Source organism: Symphodus melops, assembly GCF_947650265.1.
Source record: "Symphodus melops genome assembly, chromosome: 23".
Classification (NCBI taxonomy): domain Eukaryota; kingdom Metazoa; phylum Chordata; class Actinopteri; order Labriformes; family Labridae; genus Symphodus; species Symphodus melops.
In genome coordinates, this window is record NC_136713.1 from 4,467,743 (window position 1) to 4,494,412 (window position 26,670).

The 26,670-nt window shown below is 42.2% G+C and overlaps 1 protein-coding gene across 4 annotated transcripts in view; it reads right to left on the minus strand.

Annotated features, from left to right (window-relative positions):
• LOC306818364 (dedicator of cytokinesis protein 9-like) overlaps nucleotides 1-26,670 on the minus strand; it is a 55,368-nt gene that overhangs the window by 2,633 nt on the left and 26,065 nt on the right. For 3 of the 4 annotated variants that reach the window (XM_079335919.1, XM_079335920.1, XM_079335918.1), the window contains 47 exons: nucleotides 26,187-26,303; nucleotides 23,044-23,133; nucleotides 21,855-21,937; nucleotides 20,541-20,610; nucleotides 19,870-19,965; nucleotides 19,372-19,506; nucleotides 19,080-19,254; nucleotides 18,683-18,738; nucleotides 17,817-17,891; nucleotides 17,591-17,731; nucleotides 16,648-16,992; nucleotides 16,474-16,556; nucleotides 15,704-15,826; nucleotides 15,526-15,605; nucleotides 15,254-15,441; nucleotides 14,685-14,750; nucleotides 14,075-14,167; nucleotides 13,659-13,770; nucleotides 13,309-13,427; nucleotides 12,570-12,656; nucleotides 12,354-12,443; nucleotides 12,062-12,177; nucleotides 11,619-11,688; nucleotides 11,388-11,513; nucleotides 11,229-11,300; nucleotides 10,987-11,133; nucleotides 10,790-10,873; nucleotides 10,586-10,697; nucleotides 10,299-10,477; nucleotides 10,047-10,154; nucleotides 9,754-9,865; nucleotides 9,291-9,421; nucleotides 7,946-8,060; nucleotides 7,782-7,848; nucleotides 7,357-7,404; nucleotides 6,777-6,913; nucleotides 6,274-6,389; nucleotides 6,052-6,189; nucleotides 5,768-5,950; nucleotides 5,565-5,678; nucleotides 5,046-5,261; nucleotides 4,897-4,954; nucleotides 3,340-3,446; nucleotides 2,524-2,646; nucleotides 1,966-2,079; nucleotides 910-1,056; nucleotides 324-534 (listed from right to left, as the gene is read on the minus strand). In XM_079335919.1, the coding sequence (XP_079192045.1) occupies nucleotides 324-534; nucleotides 910-1,056; nucleotides 1,966-2,079; nucleotides 2,524-2,646; nucleotides 3,340-3,446; nucleotides 4,897-4,954; nucleotides 5,046-5,261; nucleotides 5,565-5,678; nucleotides 5,768-5,950; nucleotides 6,052-6,189; nucleotides 6,274-6,389; nucleotides 6,777-6,913; nucleotides 7,357-7,404; nucleotides 7,782-7,848; nucleotides 7,946-8,060; nucleotides 9,291-9,421; nucleotides 9,754-9,865; nucleotides 10,047-10,154; nucleotides 10,299-10,477; nucleotides 10,586-10,697; nucleotides 10,790-10,873; nucleotides 10,987-11,133; nucleotides 11,229-11,300; nucleotides 11,388-11,513; nucleotides 11,619-11,688; nucleotides 12,062-12,177; nucleotides 12,354-12,443; nucleotides 12,570-12,656; nucleotides 13,309-13,427; nucleotides 13,659-13,770; nucleotides 14,075-14,167; nucleotides 14,685-14,750; nucleotides 15,254-15,441; nucleotides 15,526-15,605; nucleotides 15,704-15,826; nucleotides 16,474-16,556; nucleotides 16,648-16,992; nucleotides 17,591-17,731; nucleotides 17,817-17,891; nucleotides 18,683-18,738; nucleotides 19,080-19,254; nucleotides 19,372-19,506; nucleotides 19,870-19,965; nucleotides 20,541-20,610; nucleotides 21,855-21,937; nucleotides 23,044-23,133; nucleotides 26,187-26,303 (5,575 nt within the window). The remainder of the gene's footprint in view (nucleotides 1-323; nucleotides 535-909; nucleotides 1,057-1,965; nucleotides 2,080-2,523; nucleotides 2,647-3,339; nucleotides 3,447-4,896; nucleotides 4,955-5,045; nucleotides 5,262-5,564; nucleotides 5,679-5,767; nucleotides 5,951-6,051; nucleotides 6,190-6,273; nucleotides 6,390-6,776; nucleotides 6,914-7,356; nucleotides 7,405-7,781; nucleotides 7,849-7,945; nucleotides 8,061-9,290; nucleotides 9,422-9,753; nucleotides 9,866-10,046; nucleotides 10,155-10,298; nucleotides 10,478-10,585; nucleotides 10,698-10,789; nucleotides 10,874-10,986; nucleotides 11,134-11,228; nucleotides 11,301-11,387; nucleotides 11,514-11,618; nucleotides 11,689-12,061; nucleotides 12,178-12,353; nucleotides 12,444-12,569; nucleotides 12,657-13,308; nucleotides 13,428-13,658; nucleotides 13,771-14,074; nucleotides 14,168-14,684; nucleotides 14,751-15,253; nucleotides 15,442-15,525; nucleotides 15,606-15,703; nucleotides 15,827-16,473; nucleotides 16,557-16,647; nucleotides 16,993-17,590; nucleotides 17,732-17,816; nucleotides 17,892-18,682; nucleotides 18,739-19,079; nucleotides 19,255-19,371; nucleotides 19,507-19,869; nucleotides 19,966-20,540; nucleotides 20,611-21,854; nucleotides 21,938-23,043; nucleotides 23,134-26,186; nucleotides 26,304-26,670) is intronic. The other variant, XM_079335921.1, reaches the window with a different exon arrangement.

Sequence of the window (26,670 nt, forward strand, 5' to 3'; positions counted from 1 at the left end):
TAAAACTAAAGTGCTTAACATCTTTTACTTCCATTTGTTTCTAGGATTTAAAGAGTTACTGAGCAGGAGAGTGAATCAAATGACTGTGTGATCATTAAGACCAGATAACGCCTGAACTTTGGGATTAAGTGGGCAGTGCAGTTACAGTATACCTCGCCCTATCTGACAGATCAGGTGTTATCAACAAGAACAGGTGGCAGGACGACGTCTGTTCTTTGCTTCCTCACATTGCTGCTGCGATAAGACTGGTCATTCTATAAAGTACACGTTATATGATCCAAACAGCGACACTGACAATGACTTGTTTTCCCTGAGTGACCTACTGGTTAGAATAGTCCTCCGTTTACACTGCTCCTCCACTCCGCCCTGCTTCTTTCCCGACACCGTGAACGGCGTTTCGAACACAAAGCGCCGGATGTTGTGGCTCTTCTCAAAGTCGGTTTTCCTGTCCTCCAGCTCCTTGTCATCGTGGTAGGGAGTGACGTGGGTCACTTGGATGTAGGCGTATTTGGAGTCAAGGTCTTTAGGGTTCACCTGTGGGTGCGTAAGAGAGTGAGGTATTTTATTTTAGCTCAAACAAAGAAAACAATAAAATATCTGCGTTCTTAAAAGATTCGTATTTTTTTAGTGACAGACACAATTTCATGTCTGCAATAAATTAGAAAGAAACATCCTGGAGTTGATGAGGTTAGCTTAGCATAAAGACTGCAAAGACATTTAAAAAGCTAACCAGGCTCCCCCTAAAGTTATAAAAGAGAGAGAGTAGTGTTTCAGACATTTTATTAAGTTAGATCGTTTGCATCTGTAGCCTTTTTGAATTCGGTTTGCAGTTGGAAGAATTTCTGTATGGAGTTGCTTTGTAACGATAAACTCTGCACTACAAACCTACATCAGCATGGTCTCACCCACCTTGCCAGAGTCCTGAATGATTTTGACGTTCTCCTGGCCGAACTTGTCGGAGTAGAGCTTCAGCAGCCTCTGGGAGATTTCAGACAGCGGAGTGAACTTTGGCTCCTTGTAGATGTATTCCTTCCCATCTTCATCCTCAAAGAAACCCTTTGAAAGAGAATATAAACATGAATATTATTTAAAGGCCTGCTAAAGAGTTTTTATCAAACCTCGACCTTGAAAAAGAATCACTTCATGTACAAACAAAACGAGCAGGAAAAAGACACACTATTGTCGAGGAGACAATGGCATGCCACGTTTGATTAAAGTACTGCGATCCAAAACTGCTGAAAGGACAATCGAACAAACAAGGGAACAAAAATGACAACTTTAGTCTAAATATAGAACAACTCACATGCTCAAACATAAAAGAAAGTTATCAAGAAAAAAAAGAGGAGAAGGAATGATAAGATCAAACATGCATATTTCAGCTGATCTCCAGAGGAACATGATCTGTTTGGGTGATTTTTAAACATCTATTACTGCTCCTCAGTCGTGTATCTATGGAACAGTACACTAAAGTACATGTGGGTGGAAGCAGGCCCGTATAATGACTCTGGGTTAACAGGGAGGTCAGCTTAAATAAGGCAGCACTGGAGGAGTACGCAGCAGTAAGTATGCAGCTGACACAGATCATTTCTCAGATGATGTTCAGAAATCAGCCACTACTGAGGCTAATCTAGAGGACCTACGGCTACATCGTGACGCTAACTTAGCATCAGCCTTCAAACAATATGATGATGATGATGATGATGATGATGATGCAAGCAGGTGGAGCACACCAGGCTAACAGACTACACCCCTACACACTTACCGCAGCCTTGGAGGGGGAGGACAAAAGAGAGAAAGCTTCATTAAAACAGGAAATGAAGTTGAGAATCATTGTTGAGTGTCTGGATAGGAAGACTGCTTCTATGTTGTTATCTGAACTTTGATTTAATATTTGATTACTATTTAATCACAGCTGTGGTGAAGTTGTTATTCCACTTTTTTTATTTCAAAGGAGCTGCCCCTTACCTGTCCAAAGAAGGCCACCCTGAAGTAAGTACCCAGAAGTCTCTTGCCAGTGTGCATCACCTCCATCACCTTCGTATAGGCGCGGTGGAGGGTGTCATACAGGTGTGTCAGTTTCTGTCCCATAAAAACACAAAAACAGATTTTCAAGCGCAGTAAAAGAGAATTAAACTTTATTGGCAGTCATTTTTAGTTCAAACACGCTGGCCTGATTCATGAAAGGATCGTCTGGCCTTTGTGCCCCCTAAACGAAAAGAACCACAGTCTGGTTAACTAAACACAGGTCAAGGGTTCAATGCTCAATGCTAAACTACGCTGCAGAGTAAAAAGGACTTGGACAAAAAACCTGCTGCTGAGTGTGTGGAACCAAAGTTTTAAGCAAACAATGGATGGAGAGAGAGGAGCTCCATGATCAGATGCAAATCAAGAGCTAGCTGCATGGAGCTGCAAAACTGTGTGTGTATTTGTGGGCTTGAGTATCATTGCCACATTCTGCTTTGTGAATTGGACCTTTAGATGGAGGAAATTACACACAAAGCAAACAGCCCGATCCCTGTTTACCTCGAAGTCTCTGCGCTGCTCATAGATGGGGATGATGAGCCTGTAGACGTCAGCGATGAGTTCGTAACGCTCCGCCTTCCAGAGGCCATCAGCACACTCCTCCAACAGCTCCATCAGCACCTCCTGAACACCCAGAGAAATACATTTTAACTACGTTCAAGGTTTCTCTCCTCATTCGCTGCATTCATTTAAGAGGCTTAACTGAGCACAGTGTTCCTGTAAAGACAGCAGATGTGGGAGGAAATGGGTCCATCATGTCAGCTCTGTTTATTGGGGGAGTCCAGCTCATAAAGAGGAAAGGTGTTCAAAGCAGCCTCCAGAGCTGTTGACCAACTCATAAAAGCTTACACAGAGTAAGGCCATCATTTTCAATTTCAGAGGGTTATCAGCTGGCTAGATCTGAAGCCTCTGTGTCAACAAGTCACTGTGCCTGCTGCAGTGTGCGTTGCTGCAACCCTGACTGAGCTTTCCAAAGACAGTCCGACCTGCCAGATCAGTGATCTTCTACGTAAACAACACACGAACCAAGCCCTGTACAAAGTCGACGATGGATATTTCATATCCATCAGTGATAAGAGCGCTGCTGGAAAATTCTAAAGTGACACGTGTTCATTCATGAGGAAGTTCAACACCTTTAAATGCTCCGTCAACACAGTGTGACGGGAAGATTTTCAAGGATATGAAAACTGTTTTTAGCATGAAGAAAGTCATGATGTTACACGTGTTAGTGATGAGGATCTTCTAAATGCTGTGACAACATTGGCGTGCTGGCAGATATTCAAAGATAGGAACGGCACGTTTGACACCAAGTCGGACCTCATTGAAGTGAACGTCCTGCATCCCCACGTCCTCCATCATGGCCGCCTCCTCGTCGATGTTGGGAGTGGTCACACGGAAAGCTGAGCAGCCCTGCCTGAACATACCTGAAGAAAAAAAAAAAAAACACAACTAAGCTTAAGTGAGACTTTTTACAAGAAACAAGAAAAACACGAGATTACTAATAATAAATCACAGCTGAAATAACGAGACATGCAGAAGAGATTCACGGCTGATTGAAAATGTGTCAAAGGAGCGTTATGAAATATTTGGAACTAATGGTAGTCACAGTGGAGCCCCATAATCCAATCCAAAACAAGTTTTGCCTTGTGGATCTTTGTTTGTTCACACCATAAAACTACGACTCATGTGCAGCGAGTCTACTGAGGGTGAATGTGTGCAGGACTGGAGACCCAGAAACATCATCAAGGGATCAGTAAAGTACGTCAAAACAATTCATATCAAAGGATTTCGTATCAAATCTAAGAAAATAAAATAGTGTCTTTACATTTGGGGCTTATAATGTGTCAGTACTTAAAAGTGTTTTTTTTTCCATATGAAAACACATGACCTGCAATCTTCCTTTAAATGTTTTGTATTCTATAAAGAGAGGAGGATCACACACTGACCTAACAACAAACAGTTCATAAAAGCCTGTAACGTATACAACGGATCCGCTCCGTAGTCTGAACTCAGTGTCAGATCTTATCTCAGGAATGCAGCGTTGGAGCGTTTTTAACGCAGGAACATGCAGTATGACCCTTGGACAGGTGCTCAGGTGGAAGCAGAAGTGTGTTCCTATGTGTGTGTGTGCGACTGAATATGTTCTGACTTTAAAATGTGACAGAACAATGTCGCTGAAAGAGGCAGGACGTATTATGGATCGGCTCTCATCCTTCAATCATGAAGGTTTCTTCGTCTTTATTAATGAGCACACACATTCTTTGTTTTCATTTTTTTAGGTTTAAAGCATTTTTATTACTTTCCCCTCTGCAAAACAATTGTGTCAAATCCATTTTTTTAGAATAATTTTTGAATAATTATTGAGCATTTCTTCCATAATGATCTTCATTCTGTTGTGTTAACCATGACAAGTTACTTATTTTATGGCCCCCTATAAACTGGGATGATTATAATGTTGGCATAGAGTTGAAAGTCAGCAGGTTTTTACAGTCAATCAATCAATCAATCAATCAATCTTTATTTATATAGCGTCAATTCATAACAGGCGTTATCTCAAGACACTTTACAAAAAGCAGGTAAAGGACCTTACTGTTTGTCTGTTAACATTAACAAAAGAGCAGGTAACAAGACCATGCTCATTGTTATGTTTACAAAAAGCAGGTAAAGGACCTTACTTATGGCTATATTACAAGAGCCCAGCTTAATCCGTCATAGCGTGGCAAGAAAAAACTTCCTTTTAACAGGCAGAAATCTTCAGCAGACCCGAGCTCATGACGGAACAGCCATCTGCTAAACTGTGCTGGGCTTGAAAATGGGATGGGGGAGTCAGTCAATAAAGCATACCAATAAAACATCCATTGATCGTGGACTTACCTTTCCTCCACAGATATTCGGCTACCAAAGCGGCAACATGCACATAACACATGGCTGCCTGCAGGTGAGACACAAACACAGGTCAGTACATAAATGCGATGTGCCTTTAGAGGCGTTGTTTTCTGCCACTGAAATGTTTTTTTCAGTACCTCTGATAAATCTCCGTTCTTGTTGTGGATCCGAGCCATGCTGTCCAGCCAGGTCTTGCGGAGCTCAGGCGTGCTGGTGTAGGATTTGGCCAAGCTGTACTGAAGGTCAACCAACATCTCCGGATCGTTTTCGTGCTCCTTCATCTGCTCTGTGGCCATCAGCACCGTCCTGATGCGCTTCGTTAGGTCCTTCACATCTGATGGAAATGCTGTATGCTGGCAGAGGGCAAAACAGAAACATCTGAACTGTTGAATTTTTACGAGTAACTCGTCTCTTCAATCTCGGTAACTCGAATAGAGGAAAACTGACTTATATGAAGTATGAACAGTTTGAAAGTGAAATGGATGAGAAATTACAAATGTTAAAGTCTACTTACAGAGACAAATAAAGAAACAAAGATAAAAACAGGGGTGAATTCTGCCACCATGACAGCAGTTTTTGTGAGGTTAAAATGGGAATTGGAAATAAATCAGGGATGTTTTACATACAGTAACTGTGAGGCTGAATCCCCCCCTTACCTTTATGGATTTGTCACTGTTGGCACAGTTGTTAATGATGGAGAGAGACTGCTGGAAACGTGTACCCCCGATGCCGATGACATCAGCAATCAGCTGACTGACAGCGATCACCACCTGAGTGTAAAGAAAGAACAAACAAAAACAAAATAAGAATATACTTGATCCCATCAGACCGGCTGTTAAAAAGCTATAAACACACGTACCTGCAGGTGTGTTCGTACGAAAGACCTGCGCCCGGTGTAGTCAAAGTTGCTTTTCATGAGGAAATATAGAAGATGTGCTGCATCACTACGGATTGAGCTTAGCTTGGAGTTACAGCACTTGAGGATTTCATAACAAAGAGAGGCACACATGTCGGCCCGGCCGTCAAAGAAGGTGCAGGGGAACTGGTGAGAGAGAGGGATTGATGCAAGTTTTTAAAGGATATTCAAAAGAAATAATGATTTAAAAAAACAGAACACAACAGATTTACAACATGCCCTTTCACCTTGTAGATGAATGTCCTGAGTGAGGTGAAGACCTGTTTGAGGGCGGCCTCTGACTGAGGGATCTGCAGGAAGCACAGATGCACCTGGAAAACTTTCTTCATCAGGGGGTTGTGACCCAGATCTGAATTCAGCTGCGTCTAAGGACACGTTAAAAACAGAATATAAGAACCATACAGTAAGTTGTGAGTTGAAAGAAAAACGTAAAATGATGGGATGTATACCTTGAACCCCATGATAAAGATGCTGAGTGTGTCCAGCACTGTGAGACAGACCTCTGTCGACACATTGGCCTCCAGCAGACACTGGCTGCTCACGTCTGCGTCTGTATGAGAGTACACTGTACAGAAAGCACAAGGTCACTTTATTAAAGCAATAACTAGCAGAGTGCCCACATTTATAATTCTTCTCCTATATTGCATTTTTAAAGGAAAAAGATAAGCTGTCATTTGTGTAATATTCACTTTCTGCCCACAGAGGTCAGTAGAAGACATCAAATACTTATTCAAAGTCCTATTCAACTTTTTAACTTAAAAACGTTTCATTTGAATGTATGTGATAAAAACATGAAACATTTGTGCAGGTTTGTTTAAGTGGACAGGTGCTGCACAAATCCTGCTATCTTAGTCTTTATGTTTCACACACAGCTCTTTTACAGTGTGTAACAAATAAAGTACTACTTTAATGCTTTCCCTCATGACAGTCAGGACAGCTGAGGAAGTCTTACTGTTGTTGAACGTGTGAGCGTTTTCCAGAGTTCCCAGCTGCTGCAGGCGAGCATGAAGGATCCCCGCTCTGTTACGAGACACAGGCAGGGTCAGAGACTTCCTGTCAGGAGCTACAGGCCCGACACTCTCCTGGCTCCTGTTTGGAGAAGAGAAAGACCATTACACTAAGATAAAGTCACAAGATTGACAAATCAATATGTGGAGATGCGTTAAAGGATCAGATGTACAGAGATAAAATCAGAAAATGTCTCAGCAGCAATAGAAACAACAGAAAATAATACAATGTGGTTTTAAAGTTTAAACAAAAGCAGCATCATGCATTTAATGAAGCAGAGTGAGACATAAATACAGCCATTTCTTACCCATGCAGGAGAGGCCAGGGGCCGCGATATAAACCACTAAACAACTCTCCAGCACGAGAGAACAAACCAGAAGCAAGGGATTAAAAGAGTCAGTAAAGATTGGTGTTTGGTGCAGGGCTGTGAGTCATATTATAGCAGAGATCATGACCACAATCATCCAGTTTAAGAATCAGTTCATTGAGTCAAACGACATAAGTGGCATAATTGAAGTCTTCACCTGACAATGAATCTCTTCCCCATGTATTTAAACTGATGGAGGCAGACTCTGCAGGACAAACACAAGAAGAGAAGCTCGCTCAGAGATCATGATCAACACTCATGTACTCGTACATTAAAACATGTTCAATCAATGAAGATTAAACTTTCTAACAGGTTGGTTTGACTTCATTTGGCATGAGAATTTAAATTCATATTTAAATAAATGGATAGATTTTTCAACCTATTTTTGCACCGTTTCTCAAATTCTTTAACAGGAGGCAGACATGTTTTTGTCCCCCAATAGAACAAAATATGATCAATGTTACATTTTGGATAATCATAAATCAAAGTGATCTATTTAAATGCTCAATACCTGTTGTCTGAAGTCTCAATGTGAACTGCTCAGATAGATCTTATGAAACATCCTACTGGTTCTGTACTCACTCTATTAATGTGAAGAAGTCCATTAAGTCTGAGGGGGCTGCTTTGTTCCAGTATGCAAACAGGGCCTCTGAGATGATGAAACAGAAAGAAAATTGGGAGAAAATGCTTGGACCAGTTATTCAAATACACGTGTTTAAATGCAGCACAGTGACAGACTGTCCTACCCTCTGACATGCTCTTGAGGATATGCAGAAAGCCCATGAGCAGGTTTTTGATCTCATCACGGTCCAGTTTGTCACAACGCAGCAACGAGCTGCCCAGAGCGGAAGCACACTGGTTCTGATATGATAGACAGACAACAAATGAGAGGGTACAAGTTTTAGTTAGAGGGCAAAGACGGCACAGTTGCAACAAAATGTACACTTCAAAGAAATAAAGACTTAAACAACCCCAAACTTCAGAGTTGAGAAATGTCAGGGGGTTTTTTTCCTTCAGGGTGGAAAGTAGACGAGAGAGCAGGGAAAAAAATAGCTCATTTGCTGCCGCAGCTCTGTGCTTTGAGATAGCAACATCAATGCAAGTTTGAAGAAACACATTCAGAGGTGCATTACTGCATCAGAGGAAATTCACCAAGAAGTCTGTGAGGTCAGCTAGACTTCTACCTCGGGAAAAGCAAACACACTCCCTAAAGTGGGACATGCAGAGAAGAAGAAATTTGGGAGGATTTTCTACAGATATCTGCAAACCACAGACTGTCTTTTAATCTTAAAGGCACCAAAAGAATCTTGTCTACTGAAGAAATTTGCTGGACTCTGTACAAATGCAACCCAAAGTCTCTCTGCTGTAGAGGTCACACAGGTCACACTGAATACTTGTATGGGTATGTTTTCCTCCTGATTTCCCTCCATCCTCAGGCCTGCAGCTGGTTCGTCATTGTCACTCTCATTTTGCAGAGGCACCGAGAGGAGAGAAAAGTCCATGGTGACGCGCTTTGTGGCGCGGTTAAGACGTTGGACTCTGTCCTCGGAGTCCAGAGGGAGAGGGGGCACGTTGACCGAGTGCCTCCTGGAGCAGTGCTCTTTGGGGAAGGAGTGGCAGGTTGCAGGGTGGGGCGAGGGGGTGTTGGAGGTCTGAAGGAGGGGGTGGTAAGGAGTATGCATGTCCGAGAGTGCAAATAATGTCATTAGGATAAAATGTATGGGTTGTTGCCGTGCAAAAGTTTAACCTTTGACCTTCGTTCTCCTCCTGTTTTTATATCCCTCATTGTGAATCTTTGCAGTGAAAAAGGCTTTTTCCACAGTGACAGTTTATCACCTGCCCAGTCTGACACCTCTCCTGTGACAGCACTTTCAAACATTAAAAACTACGACACAGAAATGATCAATCTGGCCAATGATTGAATGGTTTGATTTCAGTCGTAAAGAGGCATCAGCCATTTTACTGATAAGCTCCACAAACAGCAACGTGATAAAACCAGAATAAATATTGGAGATGCCTTTGAAACTGTGTCAGAGTCACTTATTGCTCCTTTAAGTATTCTTGCCATTTCTCATCTAAGTATTTATTTACCTTTTCCAGGGAGTTGGTTTTGTCACTGCTCTTGTCCAGCAGGCTGTTTCCAGAGTCCGTAGAAACCAGGGAGCCTCTGGAGTCTGCGTGGTGAACCGAGCTGATGTTTGGAGTGGAGCTGTGAGGGGAGGCTGCATGAATCAAGCATCAAACACGTTTTAATGCATACAATACAACTGGATAAATCTACAGTGGGAAAGTTTGCTTGTAGAAGAAAATATATATTTGCTGCCATGTTAAAACTAGCAAAAAAATTACTATTCCAATTGGGATACCAGGGGAAAAAGAGGCGAAGCAAATTAAAGGGAAGTTAGGTTTATGAGCCAGTTTGAGGTTTCATCGTTAAAGATCCTCAGAAATTAATAACTCAGAAAACATTTACCTCATTAGGAGGATTTAAAAGAATTCCTGCCTGCTTTGACTTTGCTCCAAACGATCGTAAGACAGTCTCGGGAGTATTTACCTGTTCCAGAGATGACCCCGAACACATCTTTGTGGAGGGCATTTTCTATGCAGTTGCCAGGTTTCTGAGGAGTCACCATGGAGTTTGGCACCAGAGAGTCTTCCCGGGCATTCTGGGAAAGAGAGTGGTCACAATGAAAGCCAGGCTTTAAATAGAGAAAAAAACAAACATTGTCTTCAATTATTCACGAGGGTAAGACATCAAGACATTAAGCCCTGTACTTAATCTTTTGAAGAGACAGATGAGAGAAATAAGCTGCTATACAGTTTCAAACCACAAGGTGTCAGGCTTACATTGTGGTTGCTTAATGGGGCTGACTCCTTGATGTCAAGTCTGTAGACATTTTCCTGGAGCAGGCCAAAAAGAGGGAGGTAGAGGGTTGCAAGTCTGGCCTGCTGGCTCTGGAATGACACATTAGGCTGTCATGAGACATGCAAACTAAGATGGTAAAGCAAATCAGGAGGAGCAGGAAAGTTCCTTCACAGCTACACAACGGTAAAATGGGTTTTGTGGGAGAAAAAAAAAAACCGAGCTGGAGAACTCACTTTCGCTGCATAGCGCTCGTCGAATGTGTGTTTGATCATCAGCCCTTTCAGCACCTGGACTGCTATCTGACGGATCTCTCTGTACTCCTGAAGAGCCCCGCCCACCTCCCTCAGCAGGAGCCCCACCAGGAAGTGGTTTCTACAGAAGTCATCAGTGAGGGAATAGTCCAGCTGCAGATCTGTAGGAGGCATCAATCAACAGAGATAATAGGAGAGAGAACAAGTTGTGCATAAACTGCAATGTGCTTTGATAAAAGTGACGTTTAGCATGCTTTTGTTCTCTTTACCTTGGAACCTTTGAATTCTTCCTTTTCCAAAGGGCATGGGCAGATTAAGAGGGACGAAGTGCTCATGGTTGCAAACAACCTTCAGGAACTCAAACTTGAACTCATACAAAGTCTGGAAAGAATGCAAGATAAAGTGAGCTTTTACGTTCTTGTTGAATTATCTGGACTCAAACAATAAGCACGGGAACACAGGAGTCCATTAACCTTGGGGTCTCCAGGCATGAAGCAGTTCATGTAGTTGTTGATCTGTTTGAATACAAAGCCTCTGTCCATAAAGGTGAAACAGCGCTGCACGTGAAAAGGTGAGAGAACTCAAGGTCATTGATTGGAATCTTTTGAATCATGTAACAAACTCTTCTACACATTAAAGCAGGATTGCAGGCTTTGGGAGGAGTGCCAACCTTAACAAAAACTGCCAGGCTGTGGTTAGCATTGCGAGCTGCATCCAGGTTGTCCTTGTATTTCTGGGTGATGTGTGGCATCAGCATATTCACCAGAGTCTCCACTGCGTGATAGAATGATGCAGAAAAGCGCTGGTTTCTGGAGAGCTGCATTGACGAGAAAAAAGAAGAGATGAGTGAGACGATTTAGGCCTCGAGGAAGTAGCGTAACAAAAGACAAAAAAGACTAAAACAGGGACTACCTTGACCTTCCCGCTCTCCATGAGATACTGAGCCATGGATTTTACCAGAGCTTCAAAAAAGTACCATGAGTACTGCAACATAAGAACAGAGTCAATACAAAGGCATCAAGTTAAATAGTCATATATGTGATTGAATCTGGCATACACACAGTATGTTACCTTGAGCAGCTTATTGCTCGTCAGGAAGTCTGTGGATGGCTTGAGAATGGCGGTCATGGCTTTCGCCAGCTCCTCGTGAACTGTTCTCACACTGGGAGACGAATAAGGCTCCGGCTTAAACACAAACTGAGGATAGAGGAACAAACTAAATCAGTGCATTTGTTTTCAAAGCATAAACATTGTGTCTCCATATTATCAGCATGAGTATAGTGAGAGAAAAAAAAACTACACCTTGACATAAGATCTCAAGTAATGTTCAAGCCCTTCTTCATGGCACTGTGCAACAACGTGAACCATCACCCTGAAGAGAAACAGATACAGCATGAGAATATAAAGAATTAAAAAGAGTCACACTAGAAGGAACACGCCACTACTTTTTAATAATTCAGACAAAGAATCCTCATTTACACACTTCCTACAGAACTTGAAAGACCAGTCGCACACCCCACTGTGATATAAAGCGTATAGACGGAGCGTGAAAACCATAGGTGAGTGTCTAATGAGAAGAAGGATTCAGGCTATTTCAGAGAAACAGGGGAATGTGCTTCAGAGCGAGAAACAGATGAAAGCGCTGTTGTTATAATTTTCTATGGAGAGGAGTTAAATATATTGCTGTAAGGCACATCTTTCTGCTGCTGTAAACAGGTATTTCCCGTGTGTGTGTTTTGGCTTGCCTTGTCACGTTGACAGCCACGTCCTCGTGTGTAGCTCTGGTTAGAACACAAAAGAGCTGGTTGAGCACGGTGGGCAGAAAGTTGACCATAACGTGACCTTCCATCGCATGCAGACTCTGGGAAGGAGAAGGGGAGGAAGTAGGAAAAGCAAACAAATATTGAAGGAATGTAAACTCTAGCTTGTCATTTTCTCTTCAATGCTAGATTAAATGGGTGTCTTTAATCAGGCATGAAGAAAGGCGTGTTTTTTTCCCCCTTCTTTGGTATATGACATAAAGGAAGACGACGATACCTTCAGGTATTTAACCAGCTCCCCCTCCAAAGCTTGTTCTGACCTCTCCATGCTTTGACAGTGGTGGAAGAAGTTGTGCAAGTGCTGATCCTGAGAAAGGAACAACCATTTCAGTTTATTTACATTCTTAAAAGAGAATTTAGGTTGTTGTTTTTCATGCAAGGACAAAAGTGCGATGATAAAATGAGCATAAGTGGAAGTACACTGTGTAGGTACCTGAGTGTAAACTGTAGAAACAAGATGAGTTGAGAGTTTGAACAACGGTTTCCCTCCATCGACCCATTTGATTTCAGAGCCAGAGTGCTGCAATGACATGAAAGCAACGATGCAGATAACCTGATTTAGTCAACTAATTAGCAATAGTTGCTCCTAAAAAAACAAAGAAAGCTTGTTTGCCATATGTCTGCAGTGTGCTGCAAGATAAACCGAATACAGATGTTTATAGCTGAAGCTCACATGAAGTTCAATTTTAAATCAGCATTAGCATAAAACCCGAAAGCTTATCTGTTGAGCTACTTTGGTATACATTCTGCAGCTTTAATTAAATTTGCTCTAAACCCATTATCCTGGCACCACAAACCAGCACTGAGGGCTCTTAAAAGTGAGATGCCATTGATAGTTTTAATGCAGTAGATTGAACCCTGATCAGATTTCCGAGGCATTTCATGTGAAGGCTTTAACAAGGTCCCAATCCAATCACAAAATAACAAGATGAACATCCGTCTACACCTAATCGCATCTGATCTGATATGGAAATGTGATAAAGCCTATCTAATAAATTGGAAGTCTTTGAGTTCATCACAGGGAGATACTTTAAACCAGAAAGTTGCGAATTACAATCCTGCACTTTAACAAAAGAATTACTTGAACCTCAACAAGAAGAACACCTGCAATTAAAAGCAGTCTAGAATGAGTGAAAAGTATTTTTTTATTTTCAGCATTCCTCATTTTGTACCTTGTTGACTCCATCCTGTGAGCTCAGGTACCCGGCAGGCAGATTTGCAGCGACTGGCAGCAGCTGTTCATTCATGATGACTCTGCCGTCCCTGAGCAGAGGCAGCCAGGCTGAACCCACTGTGGGTGAAGAACAGGTGCAGTCACATGTTAGTTAAATAGTGATAATACTTGAGATTAGCATTTCAAACATTTCCACTTACAGGGAAGCGTCATAAAATCTACAGTCAGTAAGCATGCATGTATCATAATGCGTCTCCCACTTTATGTGCAGCAGTCGTTTACATAAATTGTTCCTAAAACATCTGTTGGTTGTTCCATCAGAGGTGGGAACTGAAATGTGCAGCCTACCAGGAGTCTCCACCAGGTCTTTCTTCTTGCTGTTGCTGTCACAGCTAACGTGATAGAAGGTGAACAGAAGGTGATGCTTTTCATGCAGCTGGGTCGGCAGCTCTATCTTTATCTGGAGGAGAGAAAACACAGAACAAGTTCTTTAATGCAGATGGAGCTTTATTCTGGTAAAAAAAAAAAAAAAAATGTCTGCAGTTGATTTCCAGTGAGGATTGAAAGCGGGGTTGAAACGTTCTCAAAAAAACATGAATGAAGGCGAGAGGGAACTCCTCACTTTAACACACATCGACTCAATAGAAACAACATACAGTATGTACAACTTTTAGACTTGTAGCTCTCACTCCTCGTTTTAAGCAAATAACATTCAAACATATATTAAATTAAGCTAAACATGGGTAGATTAAGCATTTAAATACCTCATCATAGAACTCAGGGTTTTGCTGGTGGTGCAGAACAGCTGCATGTGCCTGCTTAGTAAATAGAGGACCTCCGGGCCGACCATAGATGCACTGTAGTGGATTCAAAGGAAGGAGGTTTTTAAAGCATAAAATGTTTGACAGTTTTTAGATATAAAATCCCAAGTAAAGGAGACCCAAATCAAGATCAACGAGTACAAAATCACATCCCGAGTCAAAAGTCCAATATGGTGTCCAGAGACAAGATCACAGAGGGAAACCAGTCCCGAGCCTTAGACAGTCAAGTCACTAATTCAAGAGCAGGTTTTCAAGTGGAGTCCCAAATCATTAAAGTCATTATTTGGGCTGTGTTGCACAAGGCTGCCACTAGCTTTCTTTGCATTTCAATGTTGCACAATTCCCGTTGTTAAGACTTTATACTGTGACTTTAGACCTATAATTCTTTATGAGTCTCTAAGGAATTCAACTTTGAAGATTTGTAAATCTATATTATCTTTTAAAGTTATAAAATATAAACAGGAATATAACATCTTTTTCAGACACTTCTAGATGCCAGTGTTCATTCTGAGAGGGCGGTGTGCAAAAAGCTGTTTGAAACATTCAAATATACCTTTAATGGTAGGGCCTCCTCCTCATCAGAATCCTTGAATTCAATACAAACAGCAATGTTCCTCGCCTGAAGAGCAAAGAAAAAAGATACAAAACAGAGTGATTAAAAAAGCATGAACGATCTTAAAGATATCCCAGTTGGTCTGGGACCAATTTTTGCCAATTTGTCTTCAGTTCGTCACTTTCAACAAAGACAGAGACGATATTTCAGGGAATGACTTGCTGCTATCATTTAAAACAATGGAGGGCAGAGAGACAGATGGGTGGAGAAATGCAGGCTGGCTTCCTACATGGAGCTGACCTAGTGAAAAGAAAAGTATTAATGTATTAATCAGAAGCTGCAGCTCTGCGTAAGGATAATTCTATCCAGCTCTGCTGCTTGGCTGAACGAGCCCGAGGCGGCTGCCAGTTGTTTTTTAGGCCCGACAGGAACACAAAAATGATGACGATAAAGAAAAGCAAGCCAAACAAAAGCATCACTTCCACGTTAGGATCATATGATGTTGCATAAAGGATAAATACTAACATGTAATAATCCTATTTTCTGCTTAGCATTGACGATGTTTGTACCTTAGCAAAGGACTTCTGTCCGTCATATTTGAGGTGTTTTGGGTAAACATAGAGATGGTTTTTATAGATGGTGAATGGTTGGGAGCATTTAGCGATGCAGGGGACAAACTCCTCCACCTCCAGATGAGCGCTGACGAGTCCGTTGCCTTCAAAGTTCCTCACAGGGATGTAAGAGGAAGTCACACAATCTGCAGACAGGAAAAGGGAGGCGTTCAATAATCAAACAAATTGACATGAATTATGATTTCGTAAATATTTAGCAGGTTATTTACTGGTTACGTCCGGGGCCACACTGTCAATTGTCACATCTAAGTTTCCTAAGAGCACTGGCAGTTTGGCCATTTTCTCAGGCCTGGTGGAAAAAAAAAAAGACAAAGAAACAGAGATTTAAAGAATGAATTGAAACAAGTGCGACTGATAGTTTGAAGAGAGAAGAACAAAAAGGCGTACTTTCTGAAGTCAGTGAGCAGTTTGAACATGTCTTCGTCTGACAGCTTGCTGCTGTCCTGCCTGTAGAGAGCAGAAAAGCGAGTGCTTTTGTCCAAAGTTCCTGATGCATCTTTGAAAACAGGCCTGCAGAGACAGTAAAAAAAACATTGAATCTGGTGGAGAAAGAGCACATTTCAGTTCTACACTGGTGGTTTAAAGATTTGTGCCTCCCAGCAGGCTTTCCTTTGACAGTTTCCACTCAGTTCATATGCAGTGTCCTAAATCTGGATAACTATTTGGTATCACGGCAAAAGAAGAAAAGTTCCCTTCGATTTTTAGAGGCTAAAAGTTTTCCCTTAACGTCATCACTTAAATGAGTTGAAGTAGATGAGTCTATTCATGAGTACAATGCCAGAGAAGTTCACGACCTCTACTGCTCGAAGTCTTTCTTCCTTTAGCATACAAAATTGGGCCTTTGAATGTGTGGGTGTTTGAAATATAAAACGCAAAGTCAATATTTAATGAAAACATCAGTTTGGAAAGATGAACCTATATTTCAGGCTGCAGTGGGATTATTGTTCGTCTGTTGATGTTTCAAAAACAGTTAGATGTGAACAAAGCGAGTCTAAGATTACAGATATACTTTGTCATGATCTTAAATGAGTGTACTTTTTTAAATCTCTACCACAGAGAAAAAAAACCCTTTTACCAAAAATGTCAGCGTACTCCTTTAAGGGGAGATTGAGATGACACATAATGCAAAGAGTAGATGAAATAAATTGTGTTGTCACCTTGCAGCCCAAGCAAAAGGCATCCTGTACTGGCCCAGTCTGCTGCAGGCTGTCTTTGCATTTTTCAGCACCTTTTGAGCCATCTGCAGTTGGTGAGAAAACATGGGATAAACTTTACTTTAAAGACTTAAATTGCATTTGTCATTTTCCTGTCATTTTTGCAAATCTCTGTACCTTAGAGGAGTCTGAGCTCTTCATGTAGGGTTCAGTGCAGTGGGTGATCCCCCCCTGCAGCACCTTCTCAATCCTTGCCACCAGGAATATATCTGGATGGGGGCATGTGACAGAGAAAACCCCCTGTTTGGGGTACTGCAGAGCCCCCTCTGGGAGTCCGCTGGCCTGCCGTTGAGCAGCCAAAGGACCATCTCCGCTGCCATTAATGTGTAAATCCTGCCCGCTACTGGAGCCTGACGTCATTTGTCGAACCAAAGGGTGATTGAGATCCACGTGGAAGTCAGCGGAAATCTTTCTACTGTTCTGGACGTCAAAAAGGGACAGGACCACATAGAACGGCTCGACCTTTGAGGACAGAGGAGGAGGAAATATTTTTGAGGTGGAACACAAAGAACAGGGAGGGAAGAAGCAGTTTAAGGGATGGCTTTACTCCCTAATGCACTTCTCATTTTCCATCAAGTCAAAATGTAATATCGATGTAATTCATCTTCCTTTTTGCTTTTTCCACCATGGGTTTCCACTTTGGAAACACAAACCCATTTTCTGTGTGCGTGTTTTAGTGTGAGCAGCAGAGTTTAAAAGCTGTGGTCTCTAAACTGAGTGCTGAGTGTGGCACCAGCAGTTTTCTCCTCCAAAGAGACAGAGGACTTGGAGAGTGACAGCAGGAAACCAGCGTCAGACTGGTGCTAATGCTTGGTGGGAGGCTGAGGCCTGTTGCCATGGTAACTTTAATTCCTGTTGCCAACAATGCTAGTTTTGACAGGGGCCCGCCAAGCGAGCCATCTGAACTGTCTGTGATCTTCTTAACAGATTTACAGCTCGCTCTGGAATGCATAAAGACATTTCAGGGAATTATACTTCAAACTTTGATGTAATTAGACGGTGCGGTTTATAATTAAAACATTCAGCTGTACTCGAGTGTTTCTTTTTCTTTAAAACGTACATTAGTTGTTGGTCCCTCTTCATTATCTGCAACGCAGCCCTGCAGGTTGAACGACAGGTCATGACAGTTGACGAGGACTCTCTTTCCAAACTTCTCCTCAAACTGCCGAACGTCAGGCTCGATGCCAGAGAAGTCCAGTTTCTGAGGAACAAGGAAACAATATCAAAAGGTTGAAAATGTCTGAAATCAATAAATTATATGAGCTGATCTTTATAATCTTCATCACCTGTGTGTCAGGGTCCAGAGTGAACAGTTTCAGGCGAGCCTCACTCCTCATTTTGGACTCGATATCTCTGGCAGTCTGGACATCACAAAGACAAAAAGTGTTTCAAAGTGTTCATCTCAAAACTTTAATTTAAAGAAAGAATGAGTGCTGCAATAACAAAAGGACAGCGATGTCAGTGTTCAAAAATATTTATACACACTCATACAAATCTTTGTAAAATCCAATTTTGCAACCCTTATCATCAACGTGCTTATCCTCTAAATAAATGCATTTAAAAATCATCAATGTTGGCAACCTCTCATACATTACAACGACGAAGCCAATCAGAGGTACTGAAACAAACTGTATCAGAACAGTTCAGTATTATCCTGGATGTAGTAGCCATGTTAGGGAATAGTGTCCACATCCAGCAGAAACAGAGCAGCAGTAGCATTCATTTTAAACCTTGTTGTTAGTGTCTTAACTTTTATGTAAATCCATTTTCTTTCATTTCTGATTTGGTCCCCAGCAGCTAAAAGATTGACAGGCTGTGCCTTTAAGTGTTTGTTGTAAGAGTGCCACGTTCCAGTGTCGGACTTGGCCTGATCTGGCCTCTTCATTTGGGGACCATACACACTAAACCAGATGTTTGCTGGGTTAGCATCAACAGGGAAATATGGGGTCCTGGTTTTTAGGAAGCACAGCTGTTTCAAAAATCTATCAAAAGCAGAGCTCTTTTTAATTTTCAAACTGCTTCCAAGTGAAGCATGTCAGCACCTCTAGGCCTTTAAAACACCTCCACAGTTTGTAGACACAGGCACATGTTGTTGCCTGTCATGTGGTCAAACAAAGGTGGACAGCATTGTTTTATGTAGGAAACAGACTACCTGAAAGCAGTCTTGAAAACTTCCGGAGGAGATGTCTGTTTTTCCGAGCTCCTCATCTGTTGGAGAGATCAGCATGAGGACTGTAAGCTGAAGCAGCCATATAAAAACATAATGATGTGTTGCTCTTTGCCTCTCTGTGATGAGGAGTGAGGATTACATAAGACAGAAATGTTAATAATAAAAGCACGAGTGGGTTTCGTTTGACACATCCCAGAGATAAATTAATTTATGTGTTACAGGGGAATCGAAGGAGCCCTGCAGGTGCATCAAGAATCAAATGGCCTGAACAAAAACACATGACGACACAACACAGTGAGACAGCAAATGAATACGGGCAAAAATAATTGAGCTGCTCGGCAAAGCATGCAAGACATCAAGTAAAAGCAGGAAAACACACCGTCATGCAGGTCTCCATTCCTCTTCTCCTGCATGGCCTGCTCGAAGCTGCTGTGGAGAATTTTGTTGAGTGTGCCGATCCACTCCTCCATCTCTGCCTCGCTGTCTGCAGCCAGCAGGAACGTGCTCTTATCCTGCATCTTCAGCTCAAAGGCAAAGCGACGCACCTTGCTGTTCTAAAATTACACAAATGCAGACAATGATTCAATGATCTGGTTTTTAAATCCCTTTAAATTTTGAAATAGCTTCAAATTTCCCATTCATTTTTGTGCTTGCATTTAAAGGTGGAATACCTGAACGACCCCCATACACGAGTCAAGAAAGATTGTTCCTTTGGGTTCTTTTGAGGTGTTTTCATCTTTGTAGAAGTTGAGGTTGTAGGATCCATCTCCCAGCTGAGCCAGATGGAAGTACCTCCTCTTGAAGGACTGGAGGATGAAAAAACACACAGTTAACATCCCAAGCGGCCTCTTTCTCTCTATTAATACAACAAGGGTGAGGACAGGGCGTGGGAAAGCTAAAGGGTGAAATGTCCTACAAGTAAAAGGCTACCACTAGCAAGAGCGTACTTTGCATACGAGTAAATACTAACTCTACAACATAATTCTACATCGAAGCCACAAAACCGTTTTTACAACTGACTGAGTACCTGAGCTACGTTTTTATCAGCAGTATCCTTTTAATCCCACTGTCTGAAAAAGTGATACTCCTATAAATATTATAAATAAAGTCCCATACCAGTAACAATATTAAAACTGGTTGTTTAAGCTGTGAGTGGTGTCTGTACCCACCCGCATCGTAACACTGATTGCACTGTTCATGTTGCCTTTGTAGAGCCAGCCATGTTTAGACACTCCTCCCTTTTGTGATCCCAGGGAGGCTGTGTCCTGCAGGAGGAGGTTACAAAAACACATTATTACAAACAAACAAGTATTACGAAATTATAGGGTTACATAGGCCCTCTTCATCGATGGGAAAACACACACACACACAACTGTTAACTTGGTCTTTAAAATCTGCTGAGTGCCCTCGAGGCCAGCGGGAGGACAGAGAGACAAGAGCTGACCAGTGTTTCCTGAGAACAATGCTCTTAATTAGGATGGATCGACATTTACATCGACACCACGCTCCTGTAATCTCAGGAGATTTCAGCCATGACTGTGAGTCAGTTAAAGGTCTTTGGTTAAATCAGTGCCTTAAGCAAGGTAATTATTGAGAAGGGATGTGCTACAAATGTCATGAAAATGTCACAACTATTCTGGACAAATGAGTGTAAGTATTAAATTATGACATGTTACGGTACAAAATTAAAGTTTGTGCTTTCTTGCTCTCGCTGAAAATCAAGTTTGATTGCGTATGTTTTGATTAGGCCGAGAAAACTCATTGTCATCAACACTTAACGAGTTTGCTGATGTGCTATGTTCATGAAGAGGAAAGAAGTGTTTGTGACTGATGGCTTTACCTCGTCTTTTTCCACATCTTCATCCACCTCAAACAGGTGAGCTGCCAGCTTCTCAGGTCTCAACACCTTACTGAAAGTACAGGGACACGATCACTTAAAGCTGTGGAGGGAGCCTACATGCATACATGCTAAATGTAAAGAAAGGGCAAGAAGGCAGGTAAACAGTCTCTGGTCCTCACCAAAATATCGGTATAAGTTTTTCCAACTTTTCCTGTCTGACATGTGCTAACACTCCTCCATAGATAACCTCTGAGTTTGGAAACAAAAGAGTCTGCCACCTGAATTTAAAGTGGGAGCGTATTCCCGAGCTAAAGCAACAAAAGGCTGAATCTCTGAAAGATGAAGGAGAAGGAATTCATGTGAAGCTTTGTAAGACAGAGGGCGGATTCTGAAATCATTCTTGCTAGTATTGGTAGCTATCCAACAATATTACTGCAGGTGTAACAAGATCAGACTTATTCGAATAATTCAGGTGTCAAGCAGGTAGGTTTTGGACTTCAGTAAGGCCCCATGTTCAGATCATAGTAAGGCCAAATAAATAGAAATTAAATGATGTTATATACATGTATAAAAGTATGTAGTTCAAAGGAACACGAGGAAATAGAGTACTAGTCCCCGAACATTTCACACAGTAGCTCTAAGAATATAAAAGTACGTTTCAGAAGCAAACAAAGTGCAAAATGCAAATGGATTTTTCTTATTTCAAGGTCCCTCAGCAAAGCTTCTAGTTTTACAGCTCAAACCCCTGTTGGACAATTTGCCCCTCTGACATGCACAAGACCACGCTTGCTCAGGGGAACCACGAGCATAAACAGTGTCAAGGCTGGGGCTTGTTTAGTGTTCATGCTACAATGTTTTAAACATGACACGCAACATCTGTGAAGCACATTCCTGTCCTTAAGGAAAAGTGGTTTGACCAAGGACGCTGCAGGCACCATGGGATTTCCTTTACACTTAAATGATATCCATCAGCAGCTGTCCCAGAATAGCTTTGCTTATCTTGAGTAGAAAAACATAGGAAGCCTCTATTGTTGTTGTGGAAGAGCTAAGAACCTCGGAGACGCACATTTCCTTCTTTCTACAGATCTGGCCTGAACATTCAGCGGGCTGTAAACAAAGGGGCAATGTCACTAAACACAGTGAGATTGAAAATATCCTTTGAAGGGATTTTGCAGCATGTTTAGCTTTTAACAGGGGATAACACAGGCAATCAGTTGTATAGCACATGCATTTACGGGTGTAAAGAAACATTCTCAATTCGAGTGTCAACAACTGGATAGCAGCAACTCCACCACATCAACCACACACACTTACTTTGGGAGCTGGCGGAAGTCCCCTGAATACTCCTCATACTTGTAAGTGACCACATGCCAGTCAGACTTGTAGGTTTTGATGCACTGCAGAGAGACAGAGAGAAAGGAGAGTGAGGGGAAATTTAAAACCTTTACTTACATTACTGCTCAGGTTTCTTAACCTCCATGTTTTTAACAAACGTGGACATACAGTTATTTCTTTAAGGGCAGAGTTCATGGTTTAAGGGAGCTTTAGCGGATGCAACACGGCACTACATCAAGACGAACTGGCAAAGAAATCTATCTTACTCCACATCAGGAAGGAAAAGAGAGCTGTTCATGTGTTTGAATGATCCTCACACGAATCAAGCATGTAAGAAAGGCACAAGACTTTTATGTTCGACTTACATGAAAACAACTCAACCATTTGGACAGGATTCATGTTGCAGGTTAAGTTTTTCCTTTTAGTCCTCGTATCTTTTAATCACTGTTTGCCAACACACCGACTTGATTTGTAATACACCAATAAATGTTTATTAATTCTGCGAATACATAAACATTCAATTGTCGACTGAGGCCAGTGGTCACTAAAAAGTCCTAAAACAGATTCATAGCAAGAACATCCATCTGTGTGAGGTTGCACAGCTGCTCCAGATGTAGTCATGATGTAATTCCTGGCTTCAGTCATGGGGGACTATCCTCTATCAGGCTCTATCTGGGCCGCACCCCAGCCAAACCGAGCGCACATCTCCCCTGAAACAACACGATGTGAACCACCAGTGAACTGTGGATTCCATCTGCAGCCAATCCCCGGGATTGTCAGGAAACATGTGAGAGTGGAGAATGCAAATTAAGGTTCATTTAAAGGCTGGCTACATTTTTGAAATGCACAGAAACTCTTCTTCTCCGCTCGATCTCTCTGAAATCTAACCCTGCCCCTTAAACAAATCAGAATAAATCTTTGTTTGGATTCATGTCTCAGCTTACTGGCTCCAGTATCTGAAGGGCCTTCAGGTTCTTGAGCCTGTTGCATTATCTGGACAGAGGTGAAGCAACTGAGTTTGGGGGAAAAGGGAGAAAAACATGGCTCTGCTCCAAACTAAAGTTTTGAGCCAGGCTTTGGTCACGACAGAGAGGGTTAAGCTCTCGCCAAGATCCTGGGATAACGAAGGGGCAAAAAGTGCTCACACCCAGGTGTGTATTAGTGTTACCTCTTGGACAAACAGCGACTGAGCTTCTTTTTCTGCAGTCTCCGGCACAGTGGAGAACAGAGTCCTGCCCTGGCGCCTCAGGGTGGAGATCTGAGGAGAGAAAGAGAGAACAGGCATGAAAAACAGACTGGCATGAGAGATTCAAGCTGCTGCTGTTTATACACAACAGAGCAGATTCACTCACCCAATAAAAACATTTGCAGCTTCAGGGGTATGTTCAGGGTTGGTTTGTGATTAGGTGAAATTATATTAATCCCCACAGGCCAGTTCTCTTTGTACTTTCCTTCAAAGCAAGGTCAAAGATCAATGTCAGCTACAGACTCCTGCTGGCACGGGTAAATGCTCTTCTCAAGGACACTTTGGCGGATGGATGCTGCCTGCTATGCCTCTCGGATTTCGCCTCCTTCTTCCAGGTTGAATCAAGTCTGCTGTTAACTCTAATTATTAAGGTGTCATTTAAAGAAATGTTTTGGCATCTGGGGAAACATGCGTGTTTCAGCTTTCTTGACAGGGGTTAGTTAAGTTGATCGTTGCCTTGATTTTGATCCTTTTCACGCTGTCTGTCAGCAACAGACACTAATGTAACCTATGCATCCTTTATGAGACTTGCTGGTCTGCTGCAGGTATGATGGAGCACAGAGCGGGTAGACAAACACAGCATGGCATGTCAGGTATAACATCACTTGAATTTACCCAGAAACTGAACCCATCTTTCAAACAAAATTAAAAATCTAATCTAAGAAGAAATAAAATGAGACCGAACATTTGCTTCTTTAAGTGATGAAAAAAGAGAAGATAAATGACAACAGACATGGTTCTGCATTCTGTATTATTCCAGTCCTAATTCTTCCCCCTGCTCGTCCCACAAATAAGATACAGGCAGGAGGATCCATAGCTGAGGAGCAAAAGGCACCCTGGGGCGTCAAGTCGGTTGAGCTGCTTTGCCTTCAAAGCTTTTGGACGCTGCAGCGACCATTGCGCCCACTTAGTGTTCTGCTCTTCCACTCAACCCACAAAGATGAGTGGGAAACAGTGGCACAATGACCTAGTTTTGTCATATATCTACGACTGTCACACTGAGAAGCACACACAGCGATTGAACCTCTGCCCTCATTTGTCTAGTTTACTCTCACAAAAGCGATCAAAGACATGCCAGAAGCCAAGTTGATTCGATCCTGTATATTGTGTTATAAAAAGCAGTGGTACAAGTGATTTGGTAAAGCAATAGCGGTGAGGGATTATTTGGGTCATTCAGGCTAAAAATTCCACGAAAGGCTTGACTGGATTTTTTTTCTTTTAAAGGGGGGTTGCACATTGTGTTAGCAATTAACGCAGCCTAACTGTCTTACTGAACTCTTCTACCATCGAACACATGCTGCCTGTGTGTGTTTCAGTCGCTCAAGAGAGACTTTGACTAAAGCACACCTCTATCAGTCAACTGTTAGCAGGAACTGCTGGCTGCCAATTAACAGCATTCCTCTCACAGTCATTAAACGTGGGGCTTTGACAGCTTCCACTGGGCCAGAGGAGCATGTTTCCACAAGCAGCGACAGTGCAGGGCAGAGAGGGCGATGCCAGGCAGGAATCCGACCCTCCAGCATGGAGATACTGAGGCAGAGTGGTAAAGAGGGGAGGGGAGAGTAGTCTGAGGTCTTCTTTCTGCGTTGAAAGATGAAAGTCACTGTCCTCTCTATGCATATGTATGATAACATGTGTGCAGGATATAAATATGCATAACATCTGTTCTGATTAGATTCTTGTTGGTGGTGAAATATTTTGACCACATTTAGTCTAACATCCATCCAAGGATCTCTTCGGTGTTAACTCTGCATGCAGGGAAAGATAATCCATGAATTCATGCTTCCTCCTTTTACAACAGTGTTTCCCAACCAATTTCCTTCGCTACAAGCTGCGCCTCCTGAAACCAATGTTTTACACTCTAGCTCTCCATTGCATCCTCAGTTTAAGTTTGCTTCTGTGTGTGTGTGTGTGTGTGTGTGTGTGTGTGTGTGCGTGTGTGTGCAGCACATGCAATTGCAAGACCCAAATGTCTGGCTGCCTCCCCCTTTCGCCCCTCTCAGTCCATTGATGCAAAACATCTGGCAGGTTAGACAGATGGACGGACTGCGGTCGCCCACTCGCTAACAAACACAGTCCTGTGACCTTCTTGTAATGAAACTCACTCATCATCCACTGATGGTGAAAGAGTCTGAAGGCAGACTGTACGTTAAAGATTTCTCACCCAAACTCTGTTATTGCCATGACTCAATACTCTTGTGTGTCTGCTCCCTTGTTTTGTTGCCTAATCTGACTGTTAGGCTGTTGTTGAAGGGAAACCGGGGGGGGGATCCCAAATGGTCTAAATAACAGTTTAATTTGGGGCTTAATGATTGCTTTAAACAGTAGGGCATTCCAGAGTATGTTGTTTCTCACAACGGAGAAAGGAGTGCATCAATACATCCTAATCACTTATGTGAGACTGAGCCAGAATAAACTTCACGTGTTCGTGATAATACATAATAGAACAACGGTTTCTGAACAATATTTAAAGTCTGATTGAGGAGGCTTGAGGTATGACAAACATTCAAGCATGAGTCCATATGTTTGTCTCTCTCTCTCCTGAGCTGGGAGTGGACCAGCTGAGATCCATCCGAGCGCTCCAGTGATGCAATGTTGACACAGTGTTTGAGCTGCTTTGAACACAGGCATGAGATATATGGAGGGTGTAAATGTTTATAAGAACCAGCGCCAGTAATTACACATGGTACATGAAGAGGTCAAATGTCACACATGGGTTCCCCAAAAAATATCATCATTTGCCCATATCCTCATAAACAGATTTGCTAAGCTGTTGCAGGTGGAGTGTTACGAGCAGTGGAGAGGTTCTTTTGTGTAAGTGTGAAAATGTAAGCAAAACTTGCCTCAAGAGAAGGGATTTTAATACTTTTGGTACTTTTTTGTCACTAATCTTCTGGTCTTTACAAAAGTCAAGTTTCAAAAGAAAGACTCTTCTGTTTCTTGTCATGTAAAAATATAAAATGTTCTTCATCTAACAGGATGAGCAAGGTGATAAAACGACAGCATCAAGGCTCAACAAACACAACATGTTGAAGATTTAATGAATAACTCCCTCCTCTTCTTACCTGGAAGTCGTCGGAGGGAAACTGCAGCATGTCTCGCAGAACGTCACTGATGATCTGAGTCTTCCTCTGCAGAACCACATTCTCATAGTCTAGAGGCTCGATGATCTTTGGCTTCACCTAGAAGAGGAAAACCAGCAAAGGATCAACAACCTGCAGCTTGTTTTTGTTCTCTCTCTCTCTAATACTTCTGGTAATATGGTGGATTTTAGGGAATCAGTGAAAGGGCTGTTAGACTGAGAGATCTGGGGGATTTATGCTGACCGGACAACAAGTTGGTATTGTCTTTAGACACACAGGCGGGAGATGGCTGTGGGTTTACAGAAGAGGAGATGCAGCTTGAGAGAAGCGAGGGATGGATGAGCGAGAGTCCGTGTGCGCCATTGTACCATTCAGTGTGTCATGAGCTCACGTTCAAAACTTTCACAAGAATCCAGTGCTGACTGCAGCTCTTGTAATATGTTTTCTGAGACTTTCCAGGAAAAGA